Below are 17,451 nucleotides of genomic sequence, written 5' to 3' on the forward strand. Positions count from 1 at the left end.
TTGTCAGATAGCTTTTCATGGAACCTCATCCCATTTGAACTCTGCCAAAAATGCAGCTAAAAATGCCGTCTGTGGAGTCCAAGTGGTGGTTGGTGTACAATGGCGAGTGTAGGCCACCTCCCTGTTCTCGCCCTCCCTGCCCAGACCTCGGGCCCCCTGGGAGAGAGGGCTTCCATTCCCAAACTTAGAATTCATTCTTCGCTGTAATGAGACAGCCAAGTAATAAGTATTACCAAGTTATTGTGTCAAGCTTAGGCTGGTGTGCCTGTCTGCAGGGTCTTATTTAATATTTTCAAGAACTCTGCAGATTGGGGTTTCTGGCCTCAAAGATGGCCATGTCCTAATCCCAGACCCTTGAATATGGGTCTTTGTAGATGTGATTAAGAAATGAGCTGAGAAATGGAGGACCTATCTTGGCTTGGTTGGGTCGACCCAATCCATCCCATGACTTAAACCTGGGAACCTCTCCCAGCTGTGTCAGGGAGATGCAGCCACTGACGTGGAAGATGCAGGAAGGCAGACTCTAGAGGTGAGAAAACAGACTCTCCCCTGCAGCTGCCAGAAGGAACCGGCCCTGTTGGACCCCTAACTTACAGAACCGTAAGATGGTAAGTTTGTGTTGCTTTAAGCCCCTAGGCAAGTTTGTGTAACTTGTTTACACCGCAAAGGAAAACTAACACCTGGATTAATTATTCTGTTATGGTGAAGAGGAAGGGGGACAGAGGTCACGGGGCAGTTAGCGGAGGTGGGAGAACCCAGGTCAGGTGCATCCAGCTCCAGATTTCCACCTGACCTTCAGGAGCAGTGGTTCTCAACCTTGGCTGCACATTGGAATCACCTGGGAATCTTTTTAAAATCTTGATTTCTGGACCTCATCCTCCGGAAATTCTGTTTCTTTGTTATGGGGTGGGTGGGCCCCCAGAAATCAGGATTTTAAAAAGATTCCCAGGTGATTCTAATGTGCAGCCAAGGTTGAGAACCACTGTTCTGGAGTAAGGGGGCAGAGAACACGTGCTTCTAGGAAGCTCGGCCCCTTTAAGGATGGGGAGGGGCGGGGCCTGCTGTTGCCTGGAGACCAGCCCGGCTTAGACGCGCGCGCCGGAGCAGTGCATCACCTGGCTGGGCCTGGTGTTCAGAGAGAGCCAAGTGAGCGCCCCGCGAGAGCTCCCGGCGCCCCAGGCCCTGCGACGGACTTAACCGCCAAACGGACCCGCCTCCTCCGAGGACCTGAGCAGGTGCGTGGTGGGCGAGGAGGGCCTTAGGGAAGGGCAGGAAGTTTGGGGACCCCGGGGCTCAGAATTCACGCTCCCTTTATGCTGCCGCGGCAAAGAACAAACAGGAGAACGCGGTGTCAAGCCTGGGAGGACAGAAAAAAGTTAGTGAGAAACACGCCAGGAGAAAGGAAACTTGCCTTGCAGTTCAGATTTCACTGATACGGGACCGGAAAGCCTATATGGTAGAAGCCTGCCGAGTTCGATGTGAGCAGCTTGCTTAGCTAAGACAGCAATGGGGTGGGAGTGGAGACTGAAAGTGATTTTTTTTTTTAAATGAGTAATTCATCTATTGTTACTCCTCACCTGAGGATATTTTTCTATTCGTTTATAGAGAGGGGAAGGGAGGGGAGAGACAGAGAGAGGAACATCAATGTGAGAGACACATCGATTGGGTGCTTCCCCCATCCGAACCCCCGACCGGGGCCAGGCATTGAGCCTGCAGGGATTGGCCCTTCAGTTGGCAGGCCGGTGCTCTATCCACTGAGCCAAACCGGCTAGGGCGAGTGGAAGGTTTTGAATGGAGAGAAGCAGGACAGTAGGAGCGCTAGAGGAGGGGTGGAGCTAGCAGGTGAGTTTCAGAGGACGCCCTGCCGGCAGCGGAGGGCGTGGGGCACCCCCTGCATCCTCTGGGCACACAAGGAGGGATGGTGCCTTGGACTCCAGGACTGGGATGCTTTCAGTGGGGCCGGTTTCAGAGGCCATGGACACTAGGGCTTTGGAGTCCTACCCCTCTGCTCCACCTTGACACCACCCTGTTTCTGGCTGACATAGGGGGTGGGTGCTCAGGCAGTGCTAGTGCTGGCATGGGGAGTAAGGGGCCAATGACTTCAAGTTCCAAAACAGGAAAATGGCGTGCCATCATCGCTCCATTACTGACTGTGTGCTCTTCCCCATACTTTGGAAATGCTTCGTGCATCCATTTCTTTCATTCTTACAAGGAAACAAGGTACTGTTATTCCCATTTGGTATCTGAGGCGGGAGGACATCAAGTAACTTGCAGGAATCCAGCTTTGCGCACTTTGCCACGGGAGACGGGCTTTCACAGCACGGACTGGCAGCATGCTAGCCCTCAGAGGTTAAGTAGCCGTTTTTCATGGACAGGATGACCCTTTACTGGGACACTATTTGTAAACAGTGCTTCCAATTTAAAAACCATTTAGGAACAACCAATGTAATATTGAGGCTATATTATTTTTATAAACTGGTAATACCTATTGTAATTTTTCACGCTTTTAGGAGAACGGTAATGGCATTGGGTTGTAAAGCTAACATTTCAGCTACGAGTGAAACCCTCAAGTATTTGGAGACATAATTTTTATTTTTTTTTTCAGGTAAAGCTCATCAGTGACTTGAAACAAACAGCTCTCAAAGGAATTTGACACTTAAATAAAGGCAATGGTGAAAGAAAAGAAAAAAACAGACAAAAAAGTGGATAAATCTGCCCACTCTCCCTCATCTCTCTCTGATAATCCGGAGCTTTCCAAGCCAGATGGCAATTCCACTAGACAAGTAATATCCCCAATCATTGTCCCACAATTGGGACTAAGTGAACCAGGATCCAAAAGAGAGTCCAGAAGTGAGAATCAGCAGTTAGAAGATGCCCTTCAATATGAAGACCCCATTCTGACCAACCTCATCATTGAAAGGTGATCTTAACGGGCGGTATTGTCCATGCTTGCTGCTCTCCTCTCTGCTGAACTTGAGATCTCAGGCTCCTTCCTGCCTCAGGGCCGTTGCGCTTGCTGTTCCCTCTAACTGGGGTCCTCTTCCCGGGATTCTTCTAATGGATGTTTTGTCTCAGGTCCTTTAGGTCCAAGTACAGCTCTCACGTTCTCTGAAAGGCTTCCACCCTGACTCTGCGTACGGTAGCCTCCTCCCCCGGTTACTTCTTTCACAAAAAATGAACTCGATACGGAATTCTCTTGTTCGTGTGTTTCTTATTGATTGTCTGTCCTCAGTGAACTGTACGCTCCCGAGGCAGGAACTTTCCAGTCTTGGGCACAGTTCACTGTTCTCGGCCTGGCTTTTAGAAGGGGACAGGCATCCGGTGGCCCCCGGGGAGTGTTTGTTGGCTGAATAAATGTGACAAGTGCTTCTTCATTCATGTTAATTATGTATCTGACCCACTGTCACTTGGGGTCACTCACGTCATGACCTTGAGTCTCATTTCTCTGTAGCTATGAAGGGGAAAAAGTCCATGGACTGTACCAGGGAGAAGGCTTTGCAGTCTTCCAGGGAGGCTGCACCTACCGCGTGAGTGACACATTCGGGGGCTGTGGGGGGAGGAAGGCACCGGGTGATGATAGATTTAGATTTGCATCAGACAAATCCACTGGTTCTTCAAAGAACTTGGAAGTCCTTAATGCTGATTTTATTTTGAACACTGTCTACGTATTTTAAGGTAAAAACATGGATCAGCACAACTGAAGTAGTCCTTTTATTGACCTTTATTTGTTGTACAAACATTAAGGTCAGTCACTACAGTAAAGAATGAAGAATAAAACCCAGTATCATCATCCTCTTGCCATACATGTTTTTAATTTGCTATGTTCCTTTCATTTCTTAAATGGATGTATCAGTGTTTTCACCTGGGAATCTTCATTTAAAGAAATTTTTTAAATGTTTTATCCTCACCTGAGGATATATTTATTTTAGAGAGAGAGAAACGGGGGGGGGGGGGGGACATTGATGTGAGAGAGAAACGTTGATTGGTTGCCTCCTATATACACCCCGACCAGGGATTGAGTCTGCAACCTAGGTATGTGCCCTCACTGAGAATCGAACCCACAACCTTTTGGTGTATGGGACCGATGCTCCAACTAACTTATGAGCCATACGGCCAGGGCTGGGTATATTCATTTTGTATATAACATCTTGGATCTTTTTTCGCTTCTGAATCCTTCTTTGTATTGTCACATGGTGTCATAACTTAATTGTCTCATTGTGGTAAACATACATAACATAAAATGTATCATTTCAACCATTTGCAATTGTACAGTTTAGTGGCATTAGGTGCACTTAGCGGGTTGTACAACCTTCACCTCTGTCCGGTCCCAGAACTTGTTCATCATCCCCAAACAAACTCTATACCTGTCAAAAACTAAGTCCCCATTCCCTCTTCCACAATAATTACTTTTTTTTAAAGATTTTTTAAAAAATATATTTTATTTGATTTTTTTACAGAGAGGAATGGAGAGGGTTAGAAAGTTAGAAACATCGATCAGCTGCCTCCTGCACACCCCCTACTGGGGATGTGCCCGCAACTAAGGTACATGCCCTTGACTGGAATCGAACCTGGCACCCTTCAGTCCGCAGGCCGACACTCTATCCACTGAGCCAAACTGGTTAGGGCCACAATAATTACTTTAAACATTGCATAGTGTTCTAATTCAACTGTGCCATACTTGTTGGATACTTTGGGGGCATTTTCATTTTTTGCCTTTATTAGTAATGCCACCGTGAGGGCATTCATTCATTCATTCATTCATTCATATTATCAGAGAAATATGTGATTATTATAGGATCACAAATTTTTGTGGTTGGGGCCACAGGCATGAGTTTTAGTTCCCTGAATTTTTCCCCCTTAACATACAACATGTTCAATTTCCTGTGTCACAAAAACTCTCAAAATGCAGACACAGATTGAATTCAGGCTTCCATTTAACAACTGTCCACGACTGCCTATAGTGTAAGTTGTAGGGAACTGGATTTTTCCGGACCCTCCTCAGACCCTTTTTAGAACAGGATAGATGCCAGTGTGGGGCCGGCTCAAGGTGGGCTCTGCCACTGTTGCGAACGCGTGGACAAGCATGGTCGTGCTCGTGCGGGTGGACGGGGGAGGAAGCTGTCGTGTGACATCAGTGCCTGGTCCCAAGGGTTTGTCGTCATTCTGTTTTGAAGGGTATGTTTTCAGAAGGACTCATGCATGGACATGGGACTTACATTTGGGCCGATGGAGTGAAATATGAGGTAAAGCATATAATATGTCGTAGTTCTAAACTATAATTATGAGACTTAATGGTCAGATTCCCACAACTAAACGTACTACTTTCATAAACGTAATTCAGCACATGGGTTAAAGGAACCCACAGAACCAAAGAATGTAGGTGAAAAGTAACTGGTTACGGCCCGGGGCTCTCTGGTATTGTTAGCAGTGTCACTGGTTCTAGAAGGTTCTGTGTTGTGTGCAAGGACAGCACACCTGCGTGTCCTGGGCTTCTCCTACCTTTTACAAGCAGTTTCTCATACACTCTCTTCTGTATGTTCATTTCTTCGAGATCAAACCATAGGCATCCATGCAGGTCTCCCTGTTTTTGCTGGCTGGTTGTTTTACACTATGGGCAACTCTCTTGACCCATCTTGCTGGGCCGAGGGGAAGATGTATTTTTTAAAAAAATATATATTTTATTGATTTTTTTACAGAGAGGAAGGGAGAGGGATAGAGAGTTAGAAACATCGATGAGAGAAAACATCGACCAGCTGCCTCCTGCACACTCCCCGCTGGGGATGTGCCCGCAACCAAGGTACATGCCCTTGACGGAAATTGAACCCGGGACCCTGGAGTCTGCAGGCGGATGCTCTATCCACTGAGCCAAACTGGTTAGGGCGGAAGATGTATTTTTAAATCATTTGCTAGAACCAAACTGCCCTCCAAGAGAGGGCTCGGTGTCAACTCCCACTCACAGCCTCCCTCGGGATGGCTTCCAGGAATCCATGTTCCCCAGGCCGGGTGTCCCTGCTTGCTGCTCCGAGCTCCGTCTACACCAGTGATGGCGAACCTATGACCTGCGTGTCAGAGGTGACACACAAACTCATTTTTTTGGTTGATTTTTCTTTGTTAAATGGCATTTAAATATATAAAATAAATATCAAAAATATAAATCTTTGTTTTACTATGGTTGCAAATATAAAAAAATGTCTATATGTGACACGGCACCAGAGTTAAGTTAGGGTTTTTCAAAATGCTGGCACGCCGAGCTCAAAAGGTTCGCCGTCACTGGTCTACACACCGCCGTCCAGATACGTTCTTCTGCCTGGGCTTCTACCCAGTGGAGGGACCGGGCGAGGGCAAAAGAACGGGCTGTGTAGCGAAGGAAGGAGGAGGGTGGAAGCGGGGGCGGTAGTTGCGTGTTTCCATGGGAGAAGAGACAGGTATAGAGGGGGAGTCGAGGACGTGTCTCAGACCCCCCCAGGCTCAGGAACCGCTCGCTGCCTGCTTTCTGACTCCTTCGGCCTTTTTGCCCCAGGGGGAGTTTGTGAAGAACATCCCCATGAACCAGGGCGTGTACACATGGCCGGACGGCAGCACCTACGAGGGAGAAGTGATCAACGGCATGCGGAACGGCTTTGGTGTGTTCAGGTGCAGCACGCAGCCCGTGTCCTACATCGGCCACTGGTGCCAGGGCAAGAGGCACGGGAAGGTGGGTGAGGCCGCCACGTGACGGCCCTCTGTGCCTGGGATGAACAAACCCGCAGGCGGGAAGTGGGGGCTGTGAAGGTAGATCAGATCCACTGTTTGTTTATTGCGGTGACATTCACATCCCCGGAGATAAACCATTTTAGAGTGAGCAATTCAGTGGCATTTAGTACATTCTCAGTGTTGTGCAAACACAACCTCTTTCTTGTCCCAAAACATTTAAAACATTTCATCACTCCAAAATAAACCCCGTGCCCATTAGGTAGTTACTCCATAGCCCTCTTCCACCGCGCCCCTCACCCACTCCCCCCCCAACTCCTCCCCCCTCGCCCCCCCTCCCCAGCCCCAATCTCAGCAACTTGCTTTTTTCTATCGGTTTACCTATTCTGGACATTTTGTATGAAATAGAACCATACAATGTGTGACCCGTTGTGTCTGGTTCTTTTGCTCAGCATCATGTTTTTGAGGTCCTTCCCTGTTGTAGGTACTTGGCTCCTTTGTGCGGCTGAATAATATTCCACTGTGAGGATGAGCCACGGTTTGTTTATCCATTCACCTGCTGCTGGACACTTGCGCTGCTTCCATCCTTTGGCTCCTGTGCACAGTGCTGCCGTGAATGTACACGGAGGGTCACCTGGGGACTTGCTCGCAGGTCTCTTGGGTATATATCTAGGAGTGGAATCACTAGGTCACGCGGTACCTTGACGTTTTAACATTTGTAACCGCCACCAAGCTGTTTTCCACGGGGGCCACACCGTTTGCATCCGCACCTGCAAGTGTAGGTTATATTCACTTTTAAGCAAGATGGTTGTTTTTTGGTACAACTCTTGGCTTTGGTATGGGACGATCAAATACTGCAGCAGTGTTTTTAGAAAATGCCATAAGAAGTTTACCATGATAATCATCACTTTACTGAGATTGAGACTGTTCGGTTGTGTTGTTTGTTTGGCTTGGTTTTTAGCTCATTGCAGATCACTTCGAATATATGGGAGGGGTTGGGGCAGTCAGTTCTCCACAGAGGCACCTGAATGTCTGCAAGAAGACACAAGTTAGCTTGACAATGAGGAAGATGGAAAAATCACACCCTCACACTCACACACGCGCGCACACTCACACCAGCGAACAAGCAAGCAATTTGAGGCCACTCAGTGTAGATCTGGATGCCTTGCACTGTGGTCAGTCCCCTAGAGGAGCGAGCTAAGTAAGGTGTCCCAATGGATAAAGGAAAGGGGTTTTGGTGCATAAGTGAGTGGCCTTCAGTTACATGAAAGGTGCTACTATTACTTAGGTGACAAAGCAGGATTTCTTTAGGCACTTATCTGACTGATAGTTATGAAGATAATGAGTCTACTGAATGTGAGGAATGTTCATGCCCTCAAGTGGCACTTTGTAAGGAGTAACTGGTTTGCCCTGACCGGTGTGGCTCAGTGGATAGAGCGCCCGCCTGCAGACTCAAGGGTCCCAGGTTCAATTCCGGTCAAGGGCATGTACCTTGGTTGCAGGCACATACCCAGTGGGGAGTGTGCAGGAGGCAGCTGATTGATGTTTCCCTCTCATCGATGTTTCTAATTCTCTACCCCTTTCCCTTCCTCTCTGTAAAAAAATCAGTAAAATATATATTTTTTTTTAAAAAAAGGAGTAACTGGTTTGTGACATTATCTCAGTCTCCCTCGGCGGACACTTTACCATATTCTCGACTGCGAAACAGAAGCATCACAGATTGTGTGTCTTGCTTTAGTGTGATGTTTGACTTCTGTATGGTTTAGGCTCCTTAAATTTATAGTATATTTTTATTTTCACCTATAAAAAAACATTGTCTTTTGAGGCTTGATTTTTTTTACAAAAATGACATTATTTATTTCAGGGCTCCATTTATTACAATGAAGAGGGTACCTCGTGCTACGAGGGGGACTGGGTTCACAACATCAAGAAGGGCTGGGGGATAAGACGGTAGGTACCCCCCTCCCCCTCCGGGGTCTGGGCAGAAAGTGTGCGGGGACCCAGATGGTGCTCACCGAGGCTCTGGGAAGATAAGAGGCAGGAATCACAGGGAATGCATTTTCTATAGAAGCGAGTGGAGTATTCCAATTAACCCAATATAACCCCACGGTAATGAAAATATTCTACAGAAAATGTAGAAAAGCATCATATTAAATGTTGTCCAATCATTCTGTTTTCCTTTATTCTATGTAAAAATGGCCTTCCTTTGTTCTCTCTATTACTCATGGATGTCCATGATATAGGTTACATTTTCTGAAGAATTTGACATATTTGCTTGATTTTTAGATTGAGCTGATAAAGTCAAAATATTTGTGGGCAATATCACCTAATTATAATACTCCAGGGAATTATTATTATTTTTGTTAATCCTCACCCAAGGATATTTTTCCATTGATTTTTAGAGGGAGTAGAAGGGAGGGGGAGAGACAAAGAGAGAGAATCATTGATATGAAAGAGACACATCGATTAGTTACCTCCTGCACAGGCCCCAGGGCAAGGGGATTGAGCCTGCAACCAAGGTATGTGCCCTTGACTGGAATCGAACCTGGGACCCTTCAGTCTGTGGGCCAATGCTCTACCCACTGAGCAAGACCAGCTATGGCCAAGGAATTATTTTTAAAGATTTAGGCCCACTGGCGTGACTCAGTGGTTGAGTGTGGACCTATGAACCAGGAGGTCATGGTTCAATTCCCTATCAGGGCACATGACCAGGTTGTGGGCTCGATCTCCAATGTGGGGCATGCAGGAGGCAGCCGATCAATGCTTCTCTCTCATCATTGATGTTTCTCTCTCTCCCTCTCTCTTCCTCTCTGAAATCAATAAAAATAATTTTTTTTAAAAAGATTTAAAATGACTGCCCTTATTCACTTTGTTACTATTAGATGATCAGAAAGTTTAATAAAGTAATTTATTCTACCTCCTAAGGTGATTTTTTTTTTTTCTTTACCAACCACATACTCATCCTTTGAATTTAAGTCAGAGTAGATTGTATGCATGAGAGAGTTGGATTTCTTCATAAGAGTACAGGGAGAATGTCTTAAGAGAAAGTATTAGTAAAGGTAACGGATTGTTTTGAATTGTTGTGGGGTATTTTGTGTTTTTTTCCTAGTTATAAATCTGGAAATATGTACGAAGGGCAGTGGGAAAACAACATGCGCCATGGGGAAGGCACGATGAAATGGCTGACAACTAACGAAGAGTACAGTGGTCAGTGGGAGAATGGTGTCCAGGTACTCCGCCAGCTGGTTTTAGCAGAATATACCCAGAGGTGGACGCTCTGCTGATCCCCAGCACATATATTATTTGGTATGGTGTTGTATGGCAGTCTGAAATTCAAGTTATGCTAAATTTAGAAACTCAACTTACAATTTCCTGGTCTAAACCAGATGTTTGTAACGCTGTTTTATTACTTGGTTTGCTCGAAAGGTCTTCCACACAAATTAGATTCTATTCTACTATTGGTGAACCCAAAAGGCACACGGTATCTGTGAGGCCTGAGACCATTATTTATATGTTAGAAGCAATGTACTTTCTATGGTTAATTTTATATGGTTTATATTGCTAGGATTTTTCTGATGATATCTTGTATATATTAATCTGGTAACCAGGAACTTTGCTAAAAGCACATAATAGTTCTAGTCACTTTCTTGTAGATTCCTTGGGACTTAAAAAATTGAGACATCATATTGCCTATAGTCAACCTTGTATTGTATTTCCTTTCAATGAGTGCCATTGTTTTTCTCTTGCTGATTGTGTGGCTGAGACCTCCAGTGTGATACTGAACAGGAGTGGAGAGAGCAGACATCCTTGCGTTGTTCCTGACCTTGGTGGGAAAGAATTCAGTCCTCTATCAAGTGTGATGTTAGCTCTCCCAGCTCTCGGTTTTTCATAGATGCCCTTTATCAGGTTGAGGGAGCTCTCTTTAATTTTTAATTTGCTTACAGTTTTATCACGAATTGATGTTGAAGATGTCTAAAGTGTTTCCTGCCTCTAGTCAGATGATCATGTGGATTTTCTTCTCTTGCCTGTTGATATGTTGAATTACATTGGTTGATTTTCAAATGTTGAACCAACCTTGCATTCCTGGGATAAACCCAGCTTGGTCATGATGCTGTTATCCTTTTCATGCCTTGCTGGATTCCATTTCCACAAGCTTTGTTGAGAAGTTTTGTGTCTACGTTCATGAGGAATATTGATCTAGAGCAGTGGTTCTCAACCTTCCTAATGCCGCGACCCTTTAATACAGTTCCTCATGTTGTGGTGACCCCCAACCATAAAATTATTTTTGTTGCTACTTCATAACTGTAATGTTGCTACTGTTATGAATTGTAATGTAAATATCTGATATGCAGGATGTATTTAGGCGACCCCTGTGAAAGGGTTGTTCGACCCCAAAGGGCTCGCAACCCACAGGTTGGGAACCACTGATCTAGAATATTCTTTTCTCATATCTTTCTAAGCTTTTAGTAATGAGGGTAATGTTGGCCTCATAACATGACTTGGAAAGTTTTCTGGAAGAGTTTGTAAAATTGGTATTATCTCTTCTTGGTTGTTTAGTTGAATATGCCAGTAAAGCCTGTGGGCCTGGAGTTATTTTTGTGGGAAGAGTAACTATAAATAACTACATATTAGCTATAAAATGTATTTCTTTAGTAAATAATGTGCTATTCATTTATTCTTTTTTTATTTATAATTTTCTTTTCTTTTCTTTTTTTTTACAGAGAGGAAGGGAGAGGGATAGAGAGTTAGAAACATCGATGAGAGAGAAACATCGGTCAGCTGCCTCCTGCACACCTCCTACTGGGAATGTGCCTGCAACCAAGGTACATGCCCTTGACCAGAATCAAACCTGGGACCTTTCAGTCCGCAGGCTGACGCTCTATCCACTGAGCCAAACCAGTCAGGGCTCTTTCTTTTTTTTTTTTGTTTTGTTAATCCTCACCCGAAGATATTTTTCCATTGATCTTTAGGGAGAGTGGGAGAGAGAGGGAAAGACAGAGAGGAATATCGATGTGAGAGAAACTCATTGATTGGTTGCCTCCTGCACAGCCCCGACCAGGGCCCGGGCCAGGGACATGCCCTTGACCGGAATAGAACCTGGGACGCTCTATCCACTGAACCAAACTGGCTAGGGCTTCCTTTATTCTTGAGTGAGCTTTGGAAGTTTGTGTTATTGGAGGAATCTGTCCATTTCACATAAATTATTAAATTTGTTGGCATAAAGTTCATAATATTTACTTCATTATTTTAATATACAGAGGAGCCATAGGGATGTCCCCTCCTCTGACACTAGCAATTTTTCTTTTTCTGTTTTTCTTCACTAGTCTTGCTAGAAGTGTACCAATGTCATTAAAATTCGCAGAGCCAATTTTAATTTTATTTATTTTCTTTGATGTCTTTCAGTTTTCACTTTGATATCTGCTCTTTGCTATTATTGTTGCACACTTTGGGTTTTATTTGCTCTTCTTTTCCTAGAGTTATAAGGTGGGAGCCTTACTAATTGGGTACAGTTCTTCTTTTCTAATATAAGCATTTAATACTACAGGCTTTTTCCCTCTAAGCACTGCTTTGTCTGTACCCAACAGATTCTGATACACTATGTTCTAATTTTTGTTCAGTTCAAAATATTTTCTAATTTCCCCGTGACTTACTCTTTAGCCTATAAATTATTTTGAAGTATGTTGTTTCATTTCCAAATATTTGGGGATTTTTCCAGATATCTTTCTATTGTTGATTTTATAGTTTATTAGTTCCACTGTAGTCCAAGAACACACTTTGTATGATCGCATTCCTTTTAAATATGCCTATCTTATGGCCCAGACAATGGTTGTCTTGGTGGATGCGAGATGTGTTTCTGCTTTTGCGGAGTGGAATGTTCCCCAGATGTCAGCTAGATCACTGTGATTGTTCAGGTCTTCCAGGTCATCACCCATTTTTTGTCTACTTTTTATATCCATGTCTAAGAGAGAGTGTTGAAGTGTCCAGGTTTAATTGAAGATTTGTCTATTTCTCCTTCCGGATCCATCATATATTTTGAAGCTCTGTTGTCAGGTGTATACATGTTTAGGGCTTAGTTGAGGTTACCACTGGAAAGTAGGATTTTTTTTTTTGTATCAATCTGCACGTTAAAAATAAAATTAAAGATAATAACTAAAATAATCACTATCAAGTCAGGCACTTTCTATCTTCAGTCTTTGCACCCAACCTGCAGGGAAGATATTATTTCCATTTTACAGACGAAAGACAAAGGCTTCAATAATTTGCCTGAGGTAGAAGGCTAGTTAGGAAGTAGCTGAGCTGAGACCCTGAAGTCCATGTTCTTTGCCCCTTCAAATAAGTCATTGTTTTTAACCCACACCTAACTGTCAACAGATTCAAGTACAAAGAGGAAATATCTTGAACATTTCTCATGGGCATTTCCTTCCTTTTCAGAATGGTTTAGGGACACACACATGGTTTCTAAAGAGAGTCCCCAACACCCAGTATCCTTTGAGAAACGAATACAGAGGGAACTTTGTAGATGGATGTCGTCATGGCCACGGGAAGTTTTACTACGCCAGTGGAGCCATATATGAGGGGGAGTGGGTTTCCAATAAAAAACATGGCATGGTGAGTACAGGTCTGTGAGGTCACATTTTAAGGACTATGTAAAGCACTTGAAACACAGTACAAGGCGTGCCATTCTCTATGCAATTTGCATAGGATAACTTATTGCTTTTTTCAGACGATTACACAAATTTAAAAATAATCACCAACATAGTTTCCTGATATTTAGAGGTTGTGTGTGTGTGTGTGTGGTTTTGGTTGTAGAAAATCTAGCTTAATCTTCTATAAATTATAAAAAATAACATGGGCTTCTATGTTGGTTTGATTCAGCAATTCAGTGTTGCCAGGTTTTCGCTGTCTATCCATGATGTCCCCTGCCATGTCAGTTTCACCCTTACACTGCCCCTCCCTCATGATTGCAAGATGGCTGCTGTGGTTCCTGCCTTCACATCCACATCCCACACTAAGTAGAAGGGGAGCAGAATCTCTTTTTCAAGAAGCTTTCCACAAACATCTTGAGATTCACTGAACTGAATTGGGTCATTTGCCCATCTCTGAATCAGACTGACAAATGGTCTGGGTTTGACAAATACCAAGAGAGTCCCTTTTCTGTGATGGGCACTCTGCTGGCCATTAGCATAGTTTAATAAGACACATCCTGTGACCTAGGGGTACTTACAATTGGGGAGAGGTTGTGAGGCAGATACAGCAAGAAGAGAGGGGCGAAGAGAAGGAGAATCAGGAGGAGGAGGATTTCTGCAGTGACGTGAGAGTCTAGGAACCTGATTATGTGTGGACTAAGTGCATATCTTAAAAACAAACAGAAACTCAAAACTCTTTGTTGGTTTGTTAATCCTCACCCAGGGATATTTTTTCCCATTGATTTTTAGAAAGAGTAGAAGGGCGGGAGGGAGGGGATGAGGGAAGAGAGAAAGAGAAACATCGATGTCAGAGAGACATACCAATTGGTTGCCTCCTTCACACAGCCCGACTGGGGCCGGGGATCAAAGCCGAAACCCAGGACATGCCCTTGACCGGGATTTGAACCCGAGACACCACTGTCTGCGAGCTGACTCTCTAACCACTGAGCCAAGCCGGCCAGGGCAAAACTCCAAATTCTTGAGAAAGATTTTGATGTACATTTACCAATGGCTTTCTAAGGAACTTTTTTCCTAAACTTCACAAGTTACCTTTCTATCTGCAGGGCCGATTAACTTTCAAGAATGGACGCGTGTATACTGGCCCTTTCTCCGATGACCACATAGCGGAATTTCTAAGTCTCGACAACGAATTAGTACATTACCAAGACCCGTCTGCTGTGTCTGTCCTCGAGAGCCAGTATGAAGGGTCTTCCAGTGCCGGTAAGGAGGTCCCCCTGCCGGCTGAGAGTTCATGGGCCTGCGTTCTCCACTGCTCCACTCATCACAACACCCCTCACCCCGCAGAAGGCAGAAGCTTCCTGGGAGCAACTGCTCTCTCAGTTGCCTATTTATTCATTTACTGAATGTCCTGGGGTGACATCCAACTATATAATAAAAGGGTAATATGCAAATAGACCGAATGGCAGAACAGAACAACCAAAGTGTAATATGCTAATGATATGCTAAGGCAGCTCAACCGCTCGCTATGACATGCACTGACCACCAGGGGCAGATGCTCCGACTGGTAGGTTAGCTTGCTGCTGGGGTCCGTCCAATCGGGACTGAGCGAGATGGGCCGGACATACCCTGGAGCCCTCCTGTGGTCCCTCCCTGGTGGGGTCCCTCAGCCTGGCCTGTGCCCTCTCGCAATCCGGGACCCCTCAGGGGATGTTGGAGAGCCGATTTCAGCCTGATCCCACAGGCCACTCCTCTTGGGAGGGCGCCAGATGCAGGGCTCATGGCTGGTGAGTGCTGTTGCGGCAGCATGAGGCTCTCCTGATCAGGACTGATTGGGCGTGAGCCCATGGCAGGCACAGTGGGGCTGGGATGAGCAGTAGCAGCAGGTAGGAGCTGCAGGCGGCTTTGGACTGCGGGTTTCGACCGGATCCCTGCAGACCACCCAGAGCAGCGGTTCTCAACCTGTGGGTCGCGACCCCTTTGGGGGTCGAACGACCCTTTCACAGGGGTCGCCTAAGACCATCGGAAAACACATATATAATTACATATTGTTTTTGTGATTAATCAATATGCTTTAATTATGTTCAATTTGTAACTGAAAATACATCCTGCATATCAGATATTTACATGACCATTCATAACAGTAGCAAAATTACAGTTATGAAGTAGCAACGAAAATAATTTTATGGTTGGGGGTCACCACAACATGAGGAGCTGCATTAAAGGGTCGTGGCATTAGGAAGGTTGAGAACCACTGACCCAGAGGGACCCCGTCTGTGCATGAATTCGTGCACCGGGCCTCTAGTTGGTTAATGAAATGATACTGGTTTCAGGTGTACAATGCCATAGTACATCATCTGTTTAGTGGGATTTTGGAATGCTCTTGTATCACACGTCTGTGGGAAATTATTTTGGCATAGCACTGAAAAATGTCAACATTGCCTGTCACGTTATCCCCTGTGTTTGCCTCCATTTGCTAGAGATTATCCGAAGGCTTAACGGCAGTGAAAGTACATCCGTGCTAGGCTCGAGCATCGAGCTGGACCTAACTTTGTTGCTAAACATGTACCCTAAGGGGGAGCAACCGGAGGAAAAGAAGCAGGTAAGAACCTTTCGCACTGTTCCAGATTTGTATTTAGGCTTAAATATTTTTTTTTTAGAGAATTGACTTTTTAATGACAGTTGACGGACACTAGTATAGACTTTGTATTTCAGCAGCTCTCCTGATGCCCTCTTCTGTTCCAGGGTCCCGCCCGGGTCCCACCCAGCCTGGTCCTCCCCATCCCTTTAACCTCCTCCAGTCTGTCACGGCTCCTCCGTCTCCCGGACTTTGAGACTTTTGAAGGGCACTGGTCAGTTCTGTCCCTTGTTTGGGTATATCTGATGTTTTCTCAGGATTATATGTCTTTATTATCTGTTCTCAGAATCATTTTGCCAAAGCGTGGGTGTCTTTTCCTGAGCCGGGTCTGGATCATTCTCGTCTCAGCTGGAGCAAGCCGCAGCCTCCTGGCTGTATATGCCTATCCTTTCCCATCCAAACAGCTGCCTTTGCTGTCAGTCAGTGTCACTGGTTAATCGATCCCCTGACATCCAGCCCTCCTTCCAACCTGCCTCTGTCAGTTCCCCTCCTCACCATGCCTTCCCGCTCCCAGTTTGCTGAGGGTGTCCGTCAGGAATGGATGTTGCGTTTTGTCAAATGCATTGATGCGATCACGTGTCCTTTCTTCCTAGTGAATAATACGGTGACTTACACGGACTGACTTTTCAAAGGTTGAACTGGCCTTGCAACCCCAGGATAAACCCCGCTTGGTGTGGACATGCTATATTTTTAAATATGTTGCGAGATTCGATTTGCTAGTCTTTTGTTGAGGATTTTTGTGCCTGTGCTCCTGCGGGATATTGATCTGTAGACGAGAGAATTTGGTTGCTGCCGTTCAGACGGGCTGCTAGCACCGAGCAGCAAGAAAGGGGTTCCCCTGTCCAGATGACCGCACGTTTTCTGTCACTCAGAAATTGCATGCTGTTGGCCTGGGGTCGGGCGGGGAGAATACAGTCCTCGCTGAGCTCTCTCAGTGACCAGAGGTGAATGCTCCTACTTCCCCTGTGTCATCGCATTAATCTAGCAAACAGGTGTTTCTCTGCTTTTGTTCTCATCGGGCAAGATTAAGATATGCATGGCTTTCTCCTTTCAGGTAGAATATGCTATCTTAAGAAATATTACAGAATTAAGGAGAATTTACAGCTTCTACAGCAGCCTAGGATGTGAGCGGTCCCCGGATAACACCTTTCTGATGACGAAGCTTCAGTTCTGGAGGTTTCTAAAGGATTGCAAATTTCACCACCATAAAATAACTCTCGCCGACATGGACAGGGTAATAAGTGGTGAGTACTCCAGGCCTGGCACACCTCTCAGTTCAAAGAGTAGTGTGACAGCTTGTCACCAGGAACCCAGTTAGGAGGTGTTGAGGGGTGAAGGCAGAGGCTGGGAGGGGTGTTGCAGAAATCAGCACGTGGCATCTTTCTGCTCAAGGTGCTTAAAATGCACTTGAAGAGGCATCTGGTGATGTAACAGCAACCCCATGGCCATCTACAGCTGGGAGGGTCAGCAAAGCAGGGG

The 17,451-nt window shown here is 45.4% G+C and overlaps 1 protein-coding gene across 2 annotated transcripts in view; it reads left to right on the plus strand.

Annotated features, from left to right (window-relative positions):
• Nucleotides 1-886: 886 nt before the first annotated feature.
• Nucleotides 887-17,451, plus strand: part of RSPH10B (radial spoke head 10 homolog B) — a 33,552-nt gene continuing 16,987 nt past the window's right edge. Inside the window, exons 1-11 of one of the 2 annotated variants that reach the window (XM_036313013.1) lie at nt 887-1,235; nt 2,606-2,920; nt 3,452-3,527; nt 5,175-5,243; nt 6,521-6,694; nt 8,555-8,640; nt 9,800-9,920; nt 13,123-13,299; nt 14,441-14,597; nt 15,815-15,936; nt 17,027-17,216. In XM_036313013.1, the coding sequence (XP_036168906.1) occupies nt 2,670-2,920; nt 3,452-3,527; nt 5,175-5,243; nt 6,521-6,694; nt 8,555-8,640; nt 9,800-9,920; nt 13,123-13,299; nt 14,441-14,597; nt 15,815-15,936; nt 17,027-17,216 (1,423 nt within the window). In that variant the 5' untranslated portion in view covers nt 887-1,235; nt 2,606-2,669. Of the gene's footprint in view, nt 2,921-3,451; nt 3,528-5,174; nt 5,244-6,520; nt 6,695-8,554; nt 8,641-9,799; nt 9,921-13,122; nt 13,300-14,440; nt 14,598-15,814; nt 15,937-17,026; nt 17,217-17,451 lie in introns of both variants that reach the window. The other variant, XM_036313012.1, reaches the window with a different exon arrangement.

This window comes from Myotis myotis, unplaced genomic scaffold, assembly GCF_014108235.1.
Source record: "Myotis myotis isolate mMyoMyo1 unplaced genomic scaffold, mMyoMyo1.p scaffold_m19_p_6, whole genome shotgun sequence".
Taxonomy (NCBI): Eukaryota; Metazoa; Chordata; class Mammalia; order Chiroptera; family Vespertilionidae; genus Myotis; species Myotis myotis.